General features: G+C 44.7%; 5 protein-coding genes across 5 annotated transcripts; 3 read left to right on the forward strand and 2 right to left on the reverse strand. All coding sequences in view use genetic code 12, as the record gives it.

Moving 5' to 3' along the window:
- Nucleotides 1–733: 733 nt before the first annotated feature.
- On the forward strand, nucleotides 734–2656 carry LODBEIA_P61390 (uncharacterized protein; the record flags this gene model as incomplete). The annotated part of the gene is made up of 1 exon (XM_066976549.1): nucleotides 734–2656. One exon carries the CDS (start codon nucleotides 734–736, stop codon nucleotides 2654–2656), a length of 1923 nt encoding a protein of 640 aa, XP_066833077.1.
- A 187-nt stretch (nucleotides 2657–2843) lies between these two features.
- On the reverse strand, nucleotides 2844–3497 carry LODBEIA_P61400 (uncharacterized protein; the record flags this gene model as incomplete). The annotated part of the gene is made up of 1 exon (XM_066976551.1): nucleotides 2844–3497. The coding sequence occupies one exon, from the start codon at nucleotides 3495–3497 to the stop codon at nucleotides 2844–2846; it is 654 nt and encodes a 217-aa protein (XP_066833078.1).
- A 155-nt stretch (nucleotides 3498–3652) lies between these two features.
- Nucleotides 3653–4447, reverse strand: LODBEIA_P61410 (uncharacterized protein; the record flags this gene model as incomplete). Its single annotated transcript, XM_066976552.1, has 1 exon — nucleotides 3653–4447. The coding sequence occupies one exon, from the start codon at nucleotides 4445–4447 to the stop codon at nucleotides 3653–3655; it is 795 nt and encodes a 264-aa protein (XP_066833079.1).
- Nucleotides 4448–4686: 239 nt separating this feature from the next.
- On the forward strand, nucleotides 4687–4896 carry LODBEIA_P61420 (uncharacterized protein; the record flags this gene model as incomplete). The annotated part of the gene is made up of 1 exon (XM_066976553.1): nucleotides 4687–4896. One exon carries the CDS (start codon nucleotides 4687–4689, stop codon nucleotides 4894–4896), a length of 210 nt encoding a protein of 69 aa, XP_066833080.1.
- Nucleotides 4897–7893: 2997 nt separating this feature from the next.
- On the forward strand, nucleotides 7894–10113 carry LODBEIA_P61430 (uncharacterized protein; the record flags this gene model as incomplete). The annotated part of the gene is made up of 1 exon (XM_066976554.1): nucleotides 7894–10113. One exon carries the CDS (start codon nucleotides 7894–7896, stop codon nucleotides 10111–10113), a length of 2220 nt encoding a protein of 739 aa, XP_066833081.1.
- Between the last annotated feature and the right edge of the window lie 3111 nt (nucleotides 10114–13224).

The raw sequence follows: 13224 nt of genomic DNA on the forward strand, positions 1-13224 counted from the left end.
AAAAAGAATAAAGAGAGGTGATGATGAATGATGATGATGGAGGGAAAGGGAGGTTCGTTCTTTAAATGTTTTGCCAGTTTATATATTGAATAGGGTCTTGCGGCAGGATTCCCAAGTTGACTTCTCTGGTGATTAACAGACACCACTCGTTGGGGGTGGTGTGGGAGGAGAATTTGGGATAGTAAGCGAGTAGTGTATCGCGGTACAATTTTCACCACTTACTATTACTTACTTATTAGGACCACTTCCGACTCTTTCAACTACTCAGCTCACTGCTACTGGTGCTTTTACCAGCTATCTGTAGCAGTGGTAGTAGCTGTTGAACCACTGTGAAGTCATCTGACTTTAGATGCTAGTGTATGGTTTTGGCCTTCTATTGTGCTGCATGTTGTATCACGTGACACTCTTTTTTCTCAGGAGTTGGTGTCGTGTCGTTTTTTATCGTGTCGTGTTTTGTCGTGTCGTGCCGTGACGTGTCGTGTCGTGAAAATTAACCGACATTGGCGAGGATAAATTTCAAGACATTAACCAACTTGATCTCCAACTCCCCAAGGCAAGTCAAGAAAGGAATAAGATAATCACAGGCAGCACAGGGTTCAAGAGGCACCTCAGCAGCTTGAGCAAAGTCAACAATTTAGTATATTCATACATAGATATATGCAATCATACAGGTCCTTATTTATATGCATTGATAGCTTTCATATCACCAACTACCGATCATATTTTTCAAGCCATGCAAGAATCGTCACGATCAATCAATCATAAGCTCAATGAAATCTTGAGCAAAAACACGCTTGTTAAACCGAAATTGGACGACGCAAGAGCTTTGAGCTCTGCTCATATACTTCGAGCCAACATTTTGGGTAAAGATAAGCAAGAAAAAGTCAATTCGATTGTGGTTTTGGCCAAGTTGCTAGAATGTCTTACAACCGCAACCGGTAGTGACGATGTCGGTATTCCTCAATTTGCACAGATTCTAGATTATGAATTGTTTTCGACACTATTCTCGATAATTAGCATCAACAGATCGTCTGAAACTTTTAAAGCAATTTTGAAAATATCGGTTGTTGTTATCTCAGGTGAAATCTTTGGACAAGAAGATGCAGCAAATTATTTGCCACTTTTCCAATCGCTTGCTGAGTATCTAGATGCAATAGATGTCATTACGTCAAAGTTGGCTCTGGAAGATAGAAAGATTATCGTCAACTCCATCAAGTTGGTCACTGGGGTCATTGAAAAGGGGTTGAAGTTTGAATTTCCAGAGATTATCACTCTCGCGGCACGACTCAAGCACGTTTCCTATTTCAGCACCGTGGAAAACCTCGTAGAAAAAGACGATGCTCACACCAGATCTTTTTTGCAAGAGTTGAAAGCGTTGTATCACAACTTGAACCAGTATTTAAATCTGATTCGATTCGATTTATCCATCAAATCTCATCAATTGATGTTGAACAACTTGTTTCTCTTTTTAGAAGTATCGTTAAATGAATTTGGAACTCCGGCAACAACAGAAGAGTACATCAAATCTGGGTTCACCGATAACCCTAGACAATATGTCATTGACAATTTTTCAATCCTATTGGCCATGGATTTGAAAATCTTCTTGAAGAATCCAGATTTCACATTCAAGAAAAGATTCCACGAAGAGCTTATGATGAGCGATCATTTAAGAACTTTTCCGCTTTCATGGTGTATAGAAAAATGCTCGAAAATGTGGCAAGGTATTTTTGAAAAACGGCCAGAATTGCCAATCTTGAGCTACGAATTACTAATTTACGACTCAATGAACATTTGCTTGAATCTATGGCAACAAACAAAAGCTCAAATCAACAACAAGGCAGATATCGACAAGATTTTCCAATTAATATACACCAATGTTGAAAGTTTTGAACCAAACTCTGGTGACAGCCTTGAAAACTTTTTGGGTTCCACCAATGCAAAATCAAGCGTTGAAATGAGACATATACAAGCCCAGCAGCTTGTGGAAAACTTAAACTCTAGTTGGCAAAGTCATTTTATCGAGTTCAATCGAGAGTTGTCCGAACAAGTTTGGAAATTTGTTGCTGAGCAGCGAGTCATGCAGTTGTTGAGAGGATCGTGGGTGTTTACCGAGGACTATGGGAAGTTGATGTTTGGGAATAATGTTGGCACCCCAGCGTCCAAATACTACTACATCTGCTTGTCTCCCAACAGGAAACAAATCTATTGCAAAAGTTTTGCAGAAAAGGGAGAAAATCCCAACTATGAAGAATTGGAAAAAGCAGGCGGGATAAAATTGCCAGAAATACAGGACATTGTCTCTGACACTATCGGAGAGTCCTTGGGAGAGGAAGACAAGAGAAAAAACTCAATGTTGATTTCCATCAAGGGTACCATTTCCTATGAGAAAATCACGATACTTGGAGCCAACAAAAAACGGCTCTTGTCGTTCTACACTGACTCGGACGTGAACAGATTTGTTTGGCTAGATGGTATCAAGATGTTGAAGAAATTGGAATCGTTGTCAAAAGACACCAGGAAACAGATGGACTCGCTAATCGATATCCGCAGAAACACCCAGTTGCTAAACTTGGATGAACTAGATCACGTTGACGACGGTGAATTTCTTGATGCTGGTGAATTGAATGCCATTTCAACTGGATTTTTTTACAAGTAAAAGTCATCACCTTGGCTTCTTTTTGTTTTTTTTTTTTAATTTTTGGCATCGTGGTACAAAGGAGAATATATCTAGACAGTTTTAGGAAGCTATTTTCTAAATATTTGTCAATAATTTGGAGAAACGCCTCCCCCCCCACCTCAAAGTTTCTACAAATGTGGCAAGATTATAAACCATTTTTTTTTTTTTATTGGTAGATATGGTTGAATATTTGATCCAAATTTATTTCTTCCAAGTTACTTGGAGGGACATCCGGTTTGTCATCGCGCTCAATAAACACCGACCATGGATCCCTTCTGAACCACCAAGAAGTTGCAGGTTCCAAATGCTCAAATTCATAAGCCAAGATTTTGTGCAATGCTCGCTCATCTTTGCCCTTGACTGAGTCGCAATCTAATGGGAAACTCCTTGGATTATGAGCAATGGGGATGTTTCTCAAATTGAGCGTAGTGTGTGTTTCCAATGGTTTGGACATGTGCGGTTGAGTAGGGACGGATATTGTTGGATAGTTTGTTTCCTCGAGTAGTGAAGGATAGCAAATTTCTTCGTCTTCTTCTAAAACGGGGGACGCTTCGTAAAATTCTTCATTGCTGGTTAAACTTTTCTCGCTAATGGATGTTGACGTTGGAGCTGATTGAGTTTTTGGTATGGTTTTTTCCACTTGGATTGTTTTCACGTTGGTTGAATGGATTGGGTTTGCTGGGTTGTGGTTGATGTTTGACTCCAATTTGGACAAGGGAACTGGCTGATCGACGACAGCGAGCTCTTCACATTGATCTTGAGCAGCGTATTGATTCTCATCTGGACCTTCCTCAGGGTTTATGTTTTCCTGTTGGCTCATGAAATGAATGGAAGTGAAAGAACTTGGTTGGTGGTTACTTTGAAATGTGCTGCAAAAAAATGGTTAGAATTTCTACCTGTAAAATTTATATACCACCACAACCAGCCCAAATTCAATTTTGAATAGCAACAACAACAACAACAACCATAGTATATCTATTTAGCCAAGGAGGTTATCGTCAACGATTGCATCTGTCCCAATAAATCATCAATCTTGCCATCTAGTATCCCATTTGCGTACTCGTCTCTCGAGTTGGGGTCCAAGTACTGCTGTATCTGGGCCAAGCGTGAGTAGCCCTCGGTACAAAACCTCATCTGGATGTTGACCAAACTCTCAAAGGACGGGTCATAAAAGGGCACCCTGAGCGCAATCAACTGGGGCAACTCGTTCTTCAACTGGGTGTTCAAGTCCTCGTAGATCTCCTTGGCGACGGACAATTCCTTTTCGGCCTTGGGCAACTTTGTCGCATCCTTGCTGGGTTTGTCAATCAACCTGCGCACTTTCGACTTGCATTGCTCGTAGTCGGTCTTTTTATGGGCTCTTTTCTTTAACGCTTCGTCGATATCGACAAAGTAGTGGGCGAATTTCGTCACTGGGTCCAACACCGTTTCTCTGTATGGGCCATCTAGCTGCTTCACCGTCTCCTCGTCAAACTCCGTGACACACTGCTGGTAGTAGGTGCCCAACTGCGTGTATGCCGACTGGCCCTGCTTGGACTCTTCGTAGAGATTGGCAACAATCTCGGCAATCACCACCTGCGACCGAGTCACGGCCCTGATATTGTCCAAGTAGCCCTTTGACGACTTTTGCAAGCTGTCTCCCGCCGCCTTGAGTGTCTTGTATCTCCGTTCCTCGGTGTCAAAGTCCTTGTCCATGGTCTTGTCCACGCTCTTGACCGTGACCGAGGCTCCGGCCCTGTTGATTGCTTTTTTGAACCCGCCCCAGGACATTGCTTGAGTGGTAACTGAGCAGGAACTAGTATGGAGAGGGTCTGGTTCGTTTTCAATTGGTGTTGTTGGCTTGAAGATCCACTTGAATACCTCGTATCAGGAAAAGTGGCTGATTCTGGAAGTGGACATGACGCACGATTTTAATATCGTGAGGATAACAGCAACAACAAGGACCAACAAGGACCAACAAGGACCAAGACTACTTCCACTGCCACCACCAAGCTGAAGCGAAGCGCAACATGTCAGCCGATGATTCTCAATTGCCGGCACTCCCACTGCCGCTGGATGAGCAGCTGGAGGAGAAAGAACGCAAGATTCGGCAAATTTTGGCCTACAAGGGCAGATCAACGGCGTTGATCCACAACATCAAACAGTTGCAGCAGTTGAACACCAAGTATGAGAACGACCTAGTCTACATCCAGGATTATATCAGCAAACTACTCAAATGATTTAGGGGAGAGATTCTGTCGTTAACGTCAAGTTGGACATAACGGAGGTTTCAGGCAGGGGCCAGAGTTGCGCTTTGGTGTCAACACAATCTTGCTAGGCTGGACCCTGGGAAACTGGATTTTAGCAGGAAGCTATACCCCTTTGCGGCTTGCAGTGGTGGTGAATTATAGGCGGGTCAAAACATGGACCGCTCGATAGACTGGCGCTCGCTTTAGCAGAGGAAAGATGTAGACCTGGCGTTCTGTTGTTCTGTGCATCTGCCAGCTGGCACCTACTTAAAGTAGAATAGCACTGGGACGCTTTGGTTCACTTGGCTGTCAAAAGATGAAAATCACGCTATAACAGCAGAACAATATATGACACTCTCGTGCAGGGAATGCTCAACTTTTCAAAGCAGACCGGCTTGCCATGCTTTGCACCAAACTAGCAGCACGTAATCTGCTTTGACCGGTTGGTTCATTCTGGTATCTTGAGAGTCGCACCTTTGATTGCAGATTCACGGATGGTAAAGTAGTGGGTATATATGTACAGCCTGTGCTTGCGTTTCCACTTCAAATGCCAGCTCGGCAGCTGACTCGCAAGATTTTGCATGAACCTGGAAATAATGTTTTCCAACATGGACAGGCCTACCCAATGTGCAATGTATGCTTTATCGCTAATCATTTGTTCGGATAAATGCGTTGCTGGCAGCGGCTACAAGAGAGGATGTTGTGGTTGAGAATGCCAGCGTGAGGTGGACTCGAGTCAACCGGAGCGCCATCATCATATGTTGCAAAAAGGTGAATGGAAAGTTCTAAAGTTGTTTGTTCGAGAGTCAAAAGTGTTGTGCCTGTGCCCCCCCTCCCCTGCATTTTTTTTCATATGGTTGTACAACGAGTTCTCAAAAGATGGACGCTGAGAGGGCCCATCTACATATGGCATTTGCAACTTCCACCGCTTGTTAATTCAACTCTAGTGCTCACTCTTTTGGTGACAATCGCGCCACTTGACTGCAAATAGTTTCAACCCGGTCCGATTGGTTGTTGTTGTTTTTTCACACACGCAACCAAAAAAACGTGCTTGAGCAGGTTGAGAGTGTGGGTCCTCTCCTTCATGTGCCCTGGATGTTACTGGTCGAAATGAAAAGAAAACGCACTCTAAATGAGCTTCTCATATCTGGCCCAGCTCTCGCCTTTCAAAGTGGATAGCATATCCCGAACCACGTAAGACTCTATTTTGTTTAACTGGGTTACCTCCCTTGCCGAGCTCCCCCTCTGTCTTAGCAAGTGACCCATTGATTGTCGTTCTGGGCTAGTTTAAACTGTGAACCATCAGCGCCCTGAGGAATTTGTTGTTGTTGGTGCGAACTTGCGTATGGGAGGTTGCGTTGCACAAAAACCCTTCAAGGTTTCTAACCACCGTTTACTAGTCAAAAAACGAGGATGTGCTTCGTTGATACATTGGCGGCAAGTTTGAATGAAGTAATGAAAGAATTGCAGTGGTTTGGATACTTCCAAGCTGCTGCCCTTCTCGCCCCTGGAGAGTCAAATTGGCGTGCCAACAGCCTAGCTAGGCTAAAACCTCAACTTCTCGAGACCAGTCAGCTTATACAATACCACCACATGGCTTGATTTCAGAAACAAAGATTAAGGTAGTGAAAGTTGCATGGATTGACTCGCCGCTATAAACATAAAGGGGTTTTAAAAAGCAGAAGGATTAGCAAAAGTAAAGAACCGAAAATAAAAAAAGAGTGTTCAATGTCCATAGAAGTGATAGCATAGCACCGAAAATAGAAAAAAAGCAAAGTAATGATATTTGACCGAAAAGAAGTGAGAAAACCCCCGTGGGACAAGCTCTAGAATAAATATGCCAACGGAATGGCCAAGAGGGCCAACAACGGCTTGTGGTGGTTGGCAATGGCCGCTGCAATGGGTATTGGGCCGGCAGTTCCTTGCGCAGTACTAGTACTGCTACTACTGCCACTAGGTTCAGGGAATCTGGTAACTTCGATTGAAGTGATGGGGCCGAAGGTGGTGTAAACCGAGCTTCCCTCGGTAACAGTGGTGAGGCCGGTGGTGAGAGTAACCTCTGTGCATGTATTCTTTGAGCATTTCGAGGTGGTGATGACGGTGGTTTGAGGACCGGTGGTGGTCGTAGTGTATGAGGTGGTGGTTTGAGGACCGGTGGTGGTTGTAGTGTATGAGGTGGTGGACTTGCTTGTGGTTGTAGGACAGAAGGTGGTGAGTGTCGTGGATCCTGTGGTGATGGTGGTGACGCCAGTAGTACGAACAACTTCTGAACAGGTGTGTTTGGAGCAGACCGTTTCTGTGATAACTGTGGTCTTGATACCGGGGTTTGTCTTTGTCTCCGAGATAGCACTGATCTCGGTAGAGGTCAAGGGGCAGAAAGTGGTGTAGGTGGTGGTTCCTTCTGTCACGGTGGTGACGCCAGTGGTTTGTACAACTTCCGAACAAGTGTGTTTTGAACAGCTCGTGACGGTGACAACTGTTGTCTTGATACCGGTGTTTGTCTTTGTCTCCGAGATGGCACTGATCTTGGTAGAGGTCAAGGGGCAGAAAGTGGTGTAGGTGGTGGTTCCTTCTGTAACGGTGGTGACGCCAGTGGTTTGTACAACTTCCGAACAGGTGTGTTTTGAACAGCTCGTGACGGTGACAACTGTTGTCTTGATACCGGTGTTTGTCTTTGTCTCCGAGATGGCACTGATCTTGGTAGAGGTCAAGGGGCAGAAAGTGGTGTAGGTGGTGGTTCCTTCTGTAACGGTGGTGACGCCAGTGGTTTGTACAACTTCCGAACAGGTGTGTTTTGAACAGCTCGTGACGGTGACAACCGTTGTCTTGATGTCGGTCAGCGTAGATGGAGTCTCCGAGATGGCACTGATCTCGGTAGAGGTCAAGGGGCAGAAAGTGGTGTAGGTGGTGGATTCTTTGGTGACAGTTGTTACACCGGTGGTTTGGGTAATCTGTGTGCACACATGGCTAGAGCAGCTGGTGATGGTGATGACTGTGGTCTCGATTTCAGTCAGTGTGGATGGTGCAATAGATGACAGGGACTTGCTAGATAAGCTAGAGCTTTCAACACTGCTAGCACTACTTGATGGCTGGCTGGTGGAAGACTCCAGTGTGCTCTCAACGCTGGAAGTTGCTGATGAAGACACCAAAGAGCTAGAGCTGCTTTCTGAGCTGCTCACACCTGTTGATGAGGAGGAGGTAACCTCTGAAGATGAAGATGTGACTTCGGAAGATGAAGATGTGACTTCCGAAGAAGATGATGACGATGTAACTTCCGAAGAAGATGATGTGGCTTCAGAAGAAGACGAGGATGTAACTTCCGAAGAAGATGATGACGATGTTGCTTCTGAAGATGAAGATGTAACTTCTGACGATGATGATGTGACTTCGGAAGAAGACGACGAGGTAACCTCTGAAGACGAGGATGTGACTTCGGAAGACGACGAGGTAATTTCTGACGATGATGATGTGACTTCTGAAGAAGATGACGAGGTGACTTCTGAAGAAGACGACGAGGTGACTTCAGAAGACGAGGACGTAACTTCTGACGATGATGATGTGACTTCGGAAGAAGATGAAGATGTAACTTCTGAAGAAGATGACGACGTAACTTCTGACGATGATGATGTGACTTCGGAAGAAGATGACGAGGTGACTTCAGAAGACGAGGACGTAACTTCTGACGATGATGATGTGACTTCGGAAGAAGACGAGGAGGTAACTTCAGAAGAAGACGATGTAACTTCGGAAGATGACGACGTTATTTCGGAAGATGATGATGTGACTTCGGAAGATGATGATGTGACTTCAGAAGACGAGGAGGTGACTTCTGACGATGATGATGTGACTTCGGAAGAAGACGAGGAGGTAACTTCAGAAGAAGACGATGTAACTTCGGAAGATGACGACGTTACTTCAGAAGACGACGAGGTGACTTCTGAAGAAGATGACGAGGTGACTTCTGAAGAAGATGACGAGGTGACTTCTGAAGAAGATGACGACGTAACTTCTGAAGAAGATGACGACGTAACTTCTGACGATGATGATGTGACTTCGGAAGAAGACGACGAGGTAACCTCTGAAGACGAGGATGTGACTTCGGAAGACGACGAGGTAATTTCTGACGATGATGATGTGACTTCTGAAGAAGATGACGATGTGACTTCGGAAGACGACGAGGTAATTTCTGACGATGATGATGTGACTTCTGAAGAAGATGACGAGGTGACTTCTGAAGAAGACGACGAGGTGACTTCAGAAGTCGAGGACGTAACTTCTGACGATGATGATGTGACTTCGGAAGAAGATGAAGATGTAACTTCTGAAGAAGATGACGACGTAACTTCAGAAGACGAGGAGGTGACTTCTGACGATGATGATGTGACTTCGGAAGAAGATGATGACGAGGTGACTTCCGAAGAAGATGATGTGGCTTCAGAAGAAGACGAGGAGGTGACTTCTGACGATGATGATGTGACTTCGGAAGAAGACGAGGAGGTAACTTCAGAAGAAGACGATGTAACTTCTGAAGACGACGAAGTAACTTCTGACGATGACGACGTTACTTCAGAAGATGATGATGTGACTTCAGAAGACGACGAGGTGACTTCAGAAGACGAGGAGGTGGCTTCTGATGACGTTGAAGAAGTTGAACTGCATTCTTTGGATGAGTGGCTGGTAGATGAGCATTCTTTAGTTGTTGAACAGTCCTTAGACTTTGAACAGTCCTTAGTCTTTGAACAGTCTTTAGTTGTTGAACAGTCCTTTGTTGTTGAACAGTCTTTTGTTGTTGAACAGTCCTTAGTCTTTGAACTGTCCTTAGTTGTTGAACAGTCCGTAGTCTTTGAACTGTCCTTTGTTGTTGAACAGTCCGTAGTCTTTGAACTGTCCTTTGTTGTTGAACAGTCCTTAGTTTTTGAACTGTCCTTTGTTGTTGAGCAGTCCTTAGTCTTTGAACTGTCCTTAGTTGTTGAGCAGTCCTTAGTCTTTGAACTGTCCTTGGATTTGCCGTCGGAGCATGAAGTGGTGGATGACGTTTCGGTGTGCTTTCTCTTTGCAAGTGCAAAATCATCCCCAAAATCCTTATACCTCAAAGCAAGTGCGGCATGGACGAAAACGAGCAACCCGACAACAAAACCCTCAGTGACTCTCATGATCAATTGGACCTACCAGCAGGGCTTCAAGCGAGCGAATGGCGTTGTTGGATAACGACTTTTTCCACAAACCGTCATTTTGTAAAAAAAGAGGGCATTTCATCCTCTATTTAAGTGGGAAGTTGTCCCCACCATGCACGGTTGGACGAGTAGGTACAAGGATTCTCTTTTGGCTATTTTTGCAGCAATCTGAGTTGTCACTTGTCGACGCGAAATGTAGTGGTTGGAAATAAACCATGTTGTTGTTTATGACTTTCCTGTACCTCGATGAGGCAGTTCCACTGAAAATGGGGAATTTTCGTTTGGCGAATGAGTGGGCATGGTTGGCCAGTCGATGAACGTAGTGGCACTGTACACTCACCCACGGGACATGGCAGTCCACCCAGTGTTGATGGCCAAATTCGGGGGGCATTTTTTATTTTGACTGTTTGGGCGAAATAGAGGCCATGTTTAAAAGACTGGACGAAAGTTACGGTTTAGTGGCTTTCATCGCGGATCTTTTTGTTGGTCGACATCCTCGAAAGGCAAGTTACCACCAGTTGTCGGAAACACGCCGTACCATAGCCCAGTATAGGACCCTGCTTCTAGGGACCACCGTTGCCGCAATTGAGCTCTGTTGTGAAAAGTACTATGTCTCAAGTTCCCAAACTTTTTGAAAAGTTAACAAATGGCTGCTTCACCAGATTGCGCGGTTCATTCGCCAATCAATCGTTGTTGTTAACAGGGGGGGAGGTTTTGTTTCCTCGGTTTGGTTTTATGCAGCTTCAACATTGCAACGAATCACGATCCTCGCCAGGTGTGTCCGGATATTGCCTATTTGGTTGTTGCAGTAAACACTTTTGGAACAGCAGCTGTGACGATAGTTGGTTTTTGTTGTGTCTTTCTTTGGTGGAGATTTGCGGCATGAAAATCGCCCAGGGCACGAGAACTTGACCACAGTCGCCCATTTGCTACAATTGGACACCCCTTTGTGGATCCTTGAGCAACGTTATTTTTGGAATTGTACTTGCCGTGTGTGATAACTAACCGAGTGTTATCTTGAGGGGGGGGTTCAGTCGTCAAGAAGATCGTCCTCCGGGTATCTGGGGATGGAATAGACTTCACGCGTAGACGGGCGCACGTGACGTTTGCAACCAGGAGTGTTTTATTTTCTGCCACATGAGTACAAGGTGGTGCCCAGTGGTACAGACCAGGCAGAAGCACAAGCTAAGCCGGACGCTTACTTGCAGATAACGATTGTCAACGGTGCAGTGAGGACGGCGGAGGCGGGGGACGTTGGCTTTGGGTTCATCTTAGGCCGACGATTTTTCAGTGTTTTCAAAGTGAATGATAGCTCGGGGAGGTTGTAGTCAAGACGATTATAGTGACTAGAGCTACGTTGGTGAGTTACAACCACCTTGTGAGTAAGTGGGAAATCACAGCCCCTCAGCGATGGAGTAGTGATGGTGAAGGGCAAAAGAGCGGGTGGTCAGTCGAGTGCATGTTGATTTCCTCGGCTCTTGAAATCGAGGTCCACCTTTTTTAATCACACCGCGCGTGCCAAGTAGCACTTAATACGTAGTTCTACTGATCCGGTGTATTAATGACAAGCAAGAGCTGGGTAAGTTTTGTCATTCCGAGGTGCTCACACTGGGAAGCTTTCTTTTTGAAGCAAAAACGAATGAAGTGCTCTTGTTTGTGCTCACTTGACCCCTACTTTTGCAAGTTGACCGTAGCTAGAAGTTCAAATTGGTACGCAAAGGTCACGACTGGAGTCCACAAAAAAAAAATAACCATATGAGTGAGATAGGTACCGTGACGAGCAGAGACCTATGACGTAGAGGACATAAACTTCACATAGGATAAGAGGTAGTTGTTTAGCTATCAGCTCAAAGCAGGCACTACCATTGGTTAAGTCATATGTAGGTGGTGTTTCATTTCGAGGTACCCATACGGGGAACTTTGGATGAAATAGATGCAAAAATGTTGAATTTGCCTTATCAGCTAACTGGGTGAGATGGTCTATAGAGGGTTCAGCCAGTACAGTGATACCATTATGGGATCAACAGCAGCATCACGGTTGGGTGTATTGGTGTGGGTGCAAAATGGCCCCCAGGATGCACATAAACTCTGGTGTAAGGATGCACATAAACTCTGGTGTAAGGATGCACATAAACTCTGGTGTAAGGATGCACATAAACTCTGGTGTAAGGATGCACATAAACTCTGGTGTAAGGATGCACATAAACTCTGGTGTAAGGATGCACATAAACTCTGGTGTAAGGATGCACATAAACTCTGGTGTAAGGATGCACATAAACTCTGGTGTAAGGATGCACATAAACTCTGGTGTAAGGATGCACATAAACTCTGGTGTAAGGATGCACATAAACTCTGGTGTAAGGATGCACATAAACTCTGGTGTAAGGATGCACATAAACTCTGGTGTAAGGATGCACATAAACTCTGGTGTAAGGATGCACATAAACTCTGGTGTAAGGATGCACATAAACTCTGGTGTAAGGATGCACATAAACTCTGGTGTAAGGATGCACATAAACTCTGGTGTAAGGATGCACATAAACTCTGGTGTAAGGATGCACATAAACTCTGGTGTAAGGATGCACATAAACTCTGGTGTAAGGATGCACATAAACTCTGGTGTAAGGATGCACATAAACTCTGGTGTAAGGATGCACATAAACTCTGGTGTAAGGATGCACATAAACTCTGGTGTAAGGATGCACATAAAATCTGGTGTAAGGATGCACATAAACTCTGGTGTAAGGATGCACATAAACTCTGGTGTAAGGATGCACATAAACTCTGGTGTAAGGATGCACATAAACTCTGGTGTAAGGATGCACATAAACTCTGGTGTAAGGATGCACATAAACTCTGGTGTAAGGATGCACATAAACTCTGGTGTAAGGATGCACATAAACTCTGGTGTAAGGATGCACATAAACTCTGGTGTAAGGATGCACATAAACTCTGGTGTAAGGATGCACATAAACTCTGGTGTAAGGATGCACATAAACTCTGGTGTAAGGATGCACATAAACTCTGGTGTAAGGATGCACATAAACTCTGGTGTAAGGATGCACATAAACTCTGGTGTAAGGATGCACATAAACTCTGGTGTAAGGATGCACATAAACTCTGGTGTAAGGATGCACATAAACTC

The sequence above is a fragment of the Lodderomyces beijingensis genome (assembly GCF_963989305.1).
Source record: "Lodderomyces beijingensis strain CBS 14171 genome assembly, chromosome: 8".
NCBI lineage: Eukaryota > Fungi > Ascomycota > Pichiomycetes > Serinales > Debaryomycetaceae > Lodderomyces > Lodderomyces beijingensis.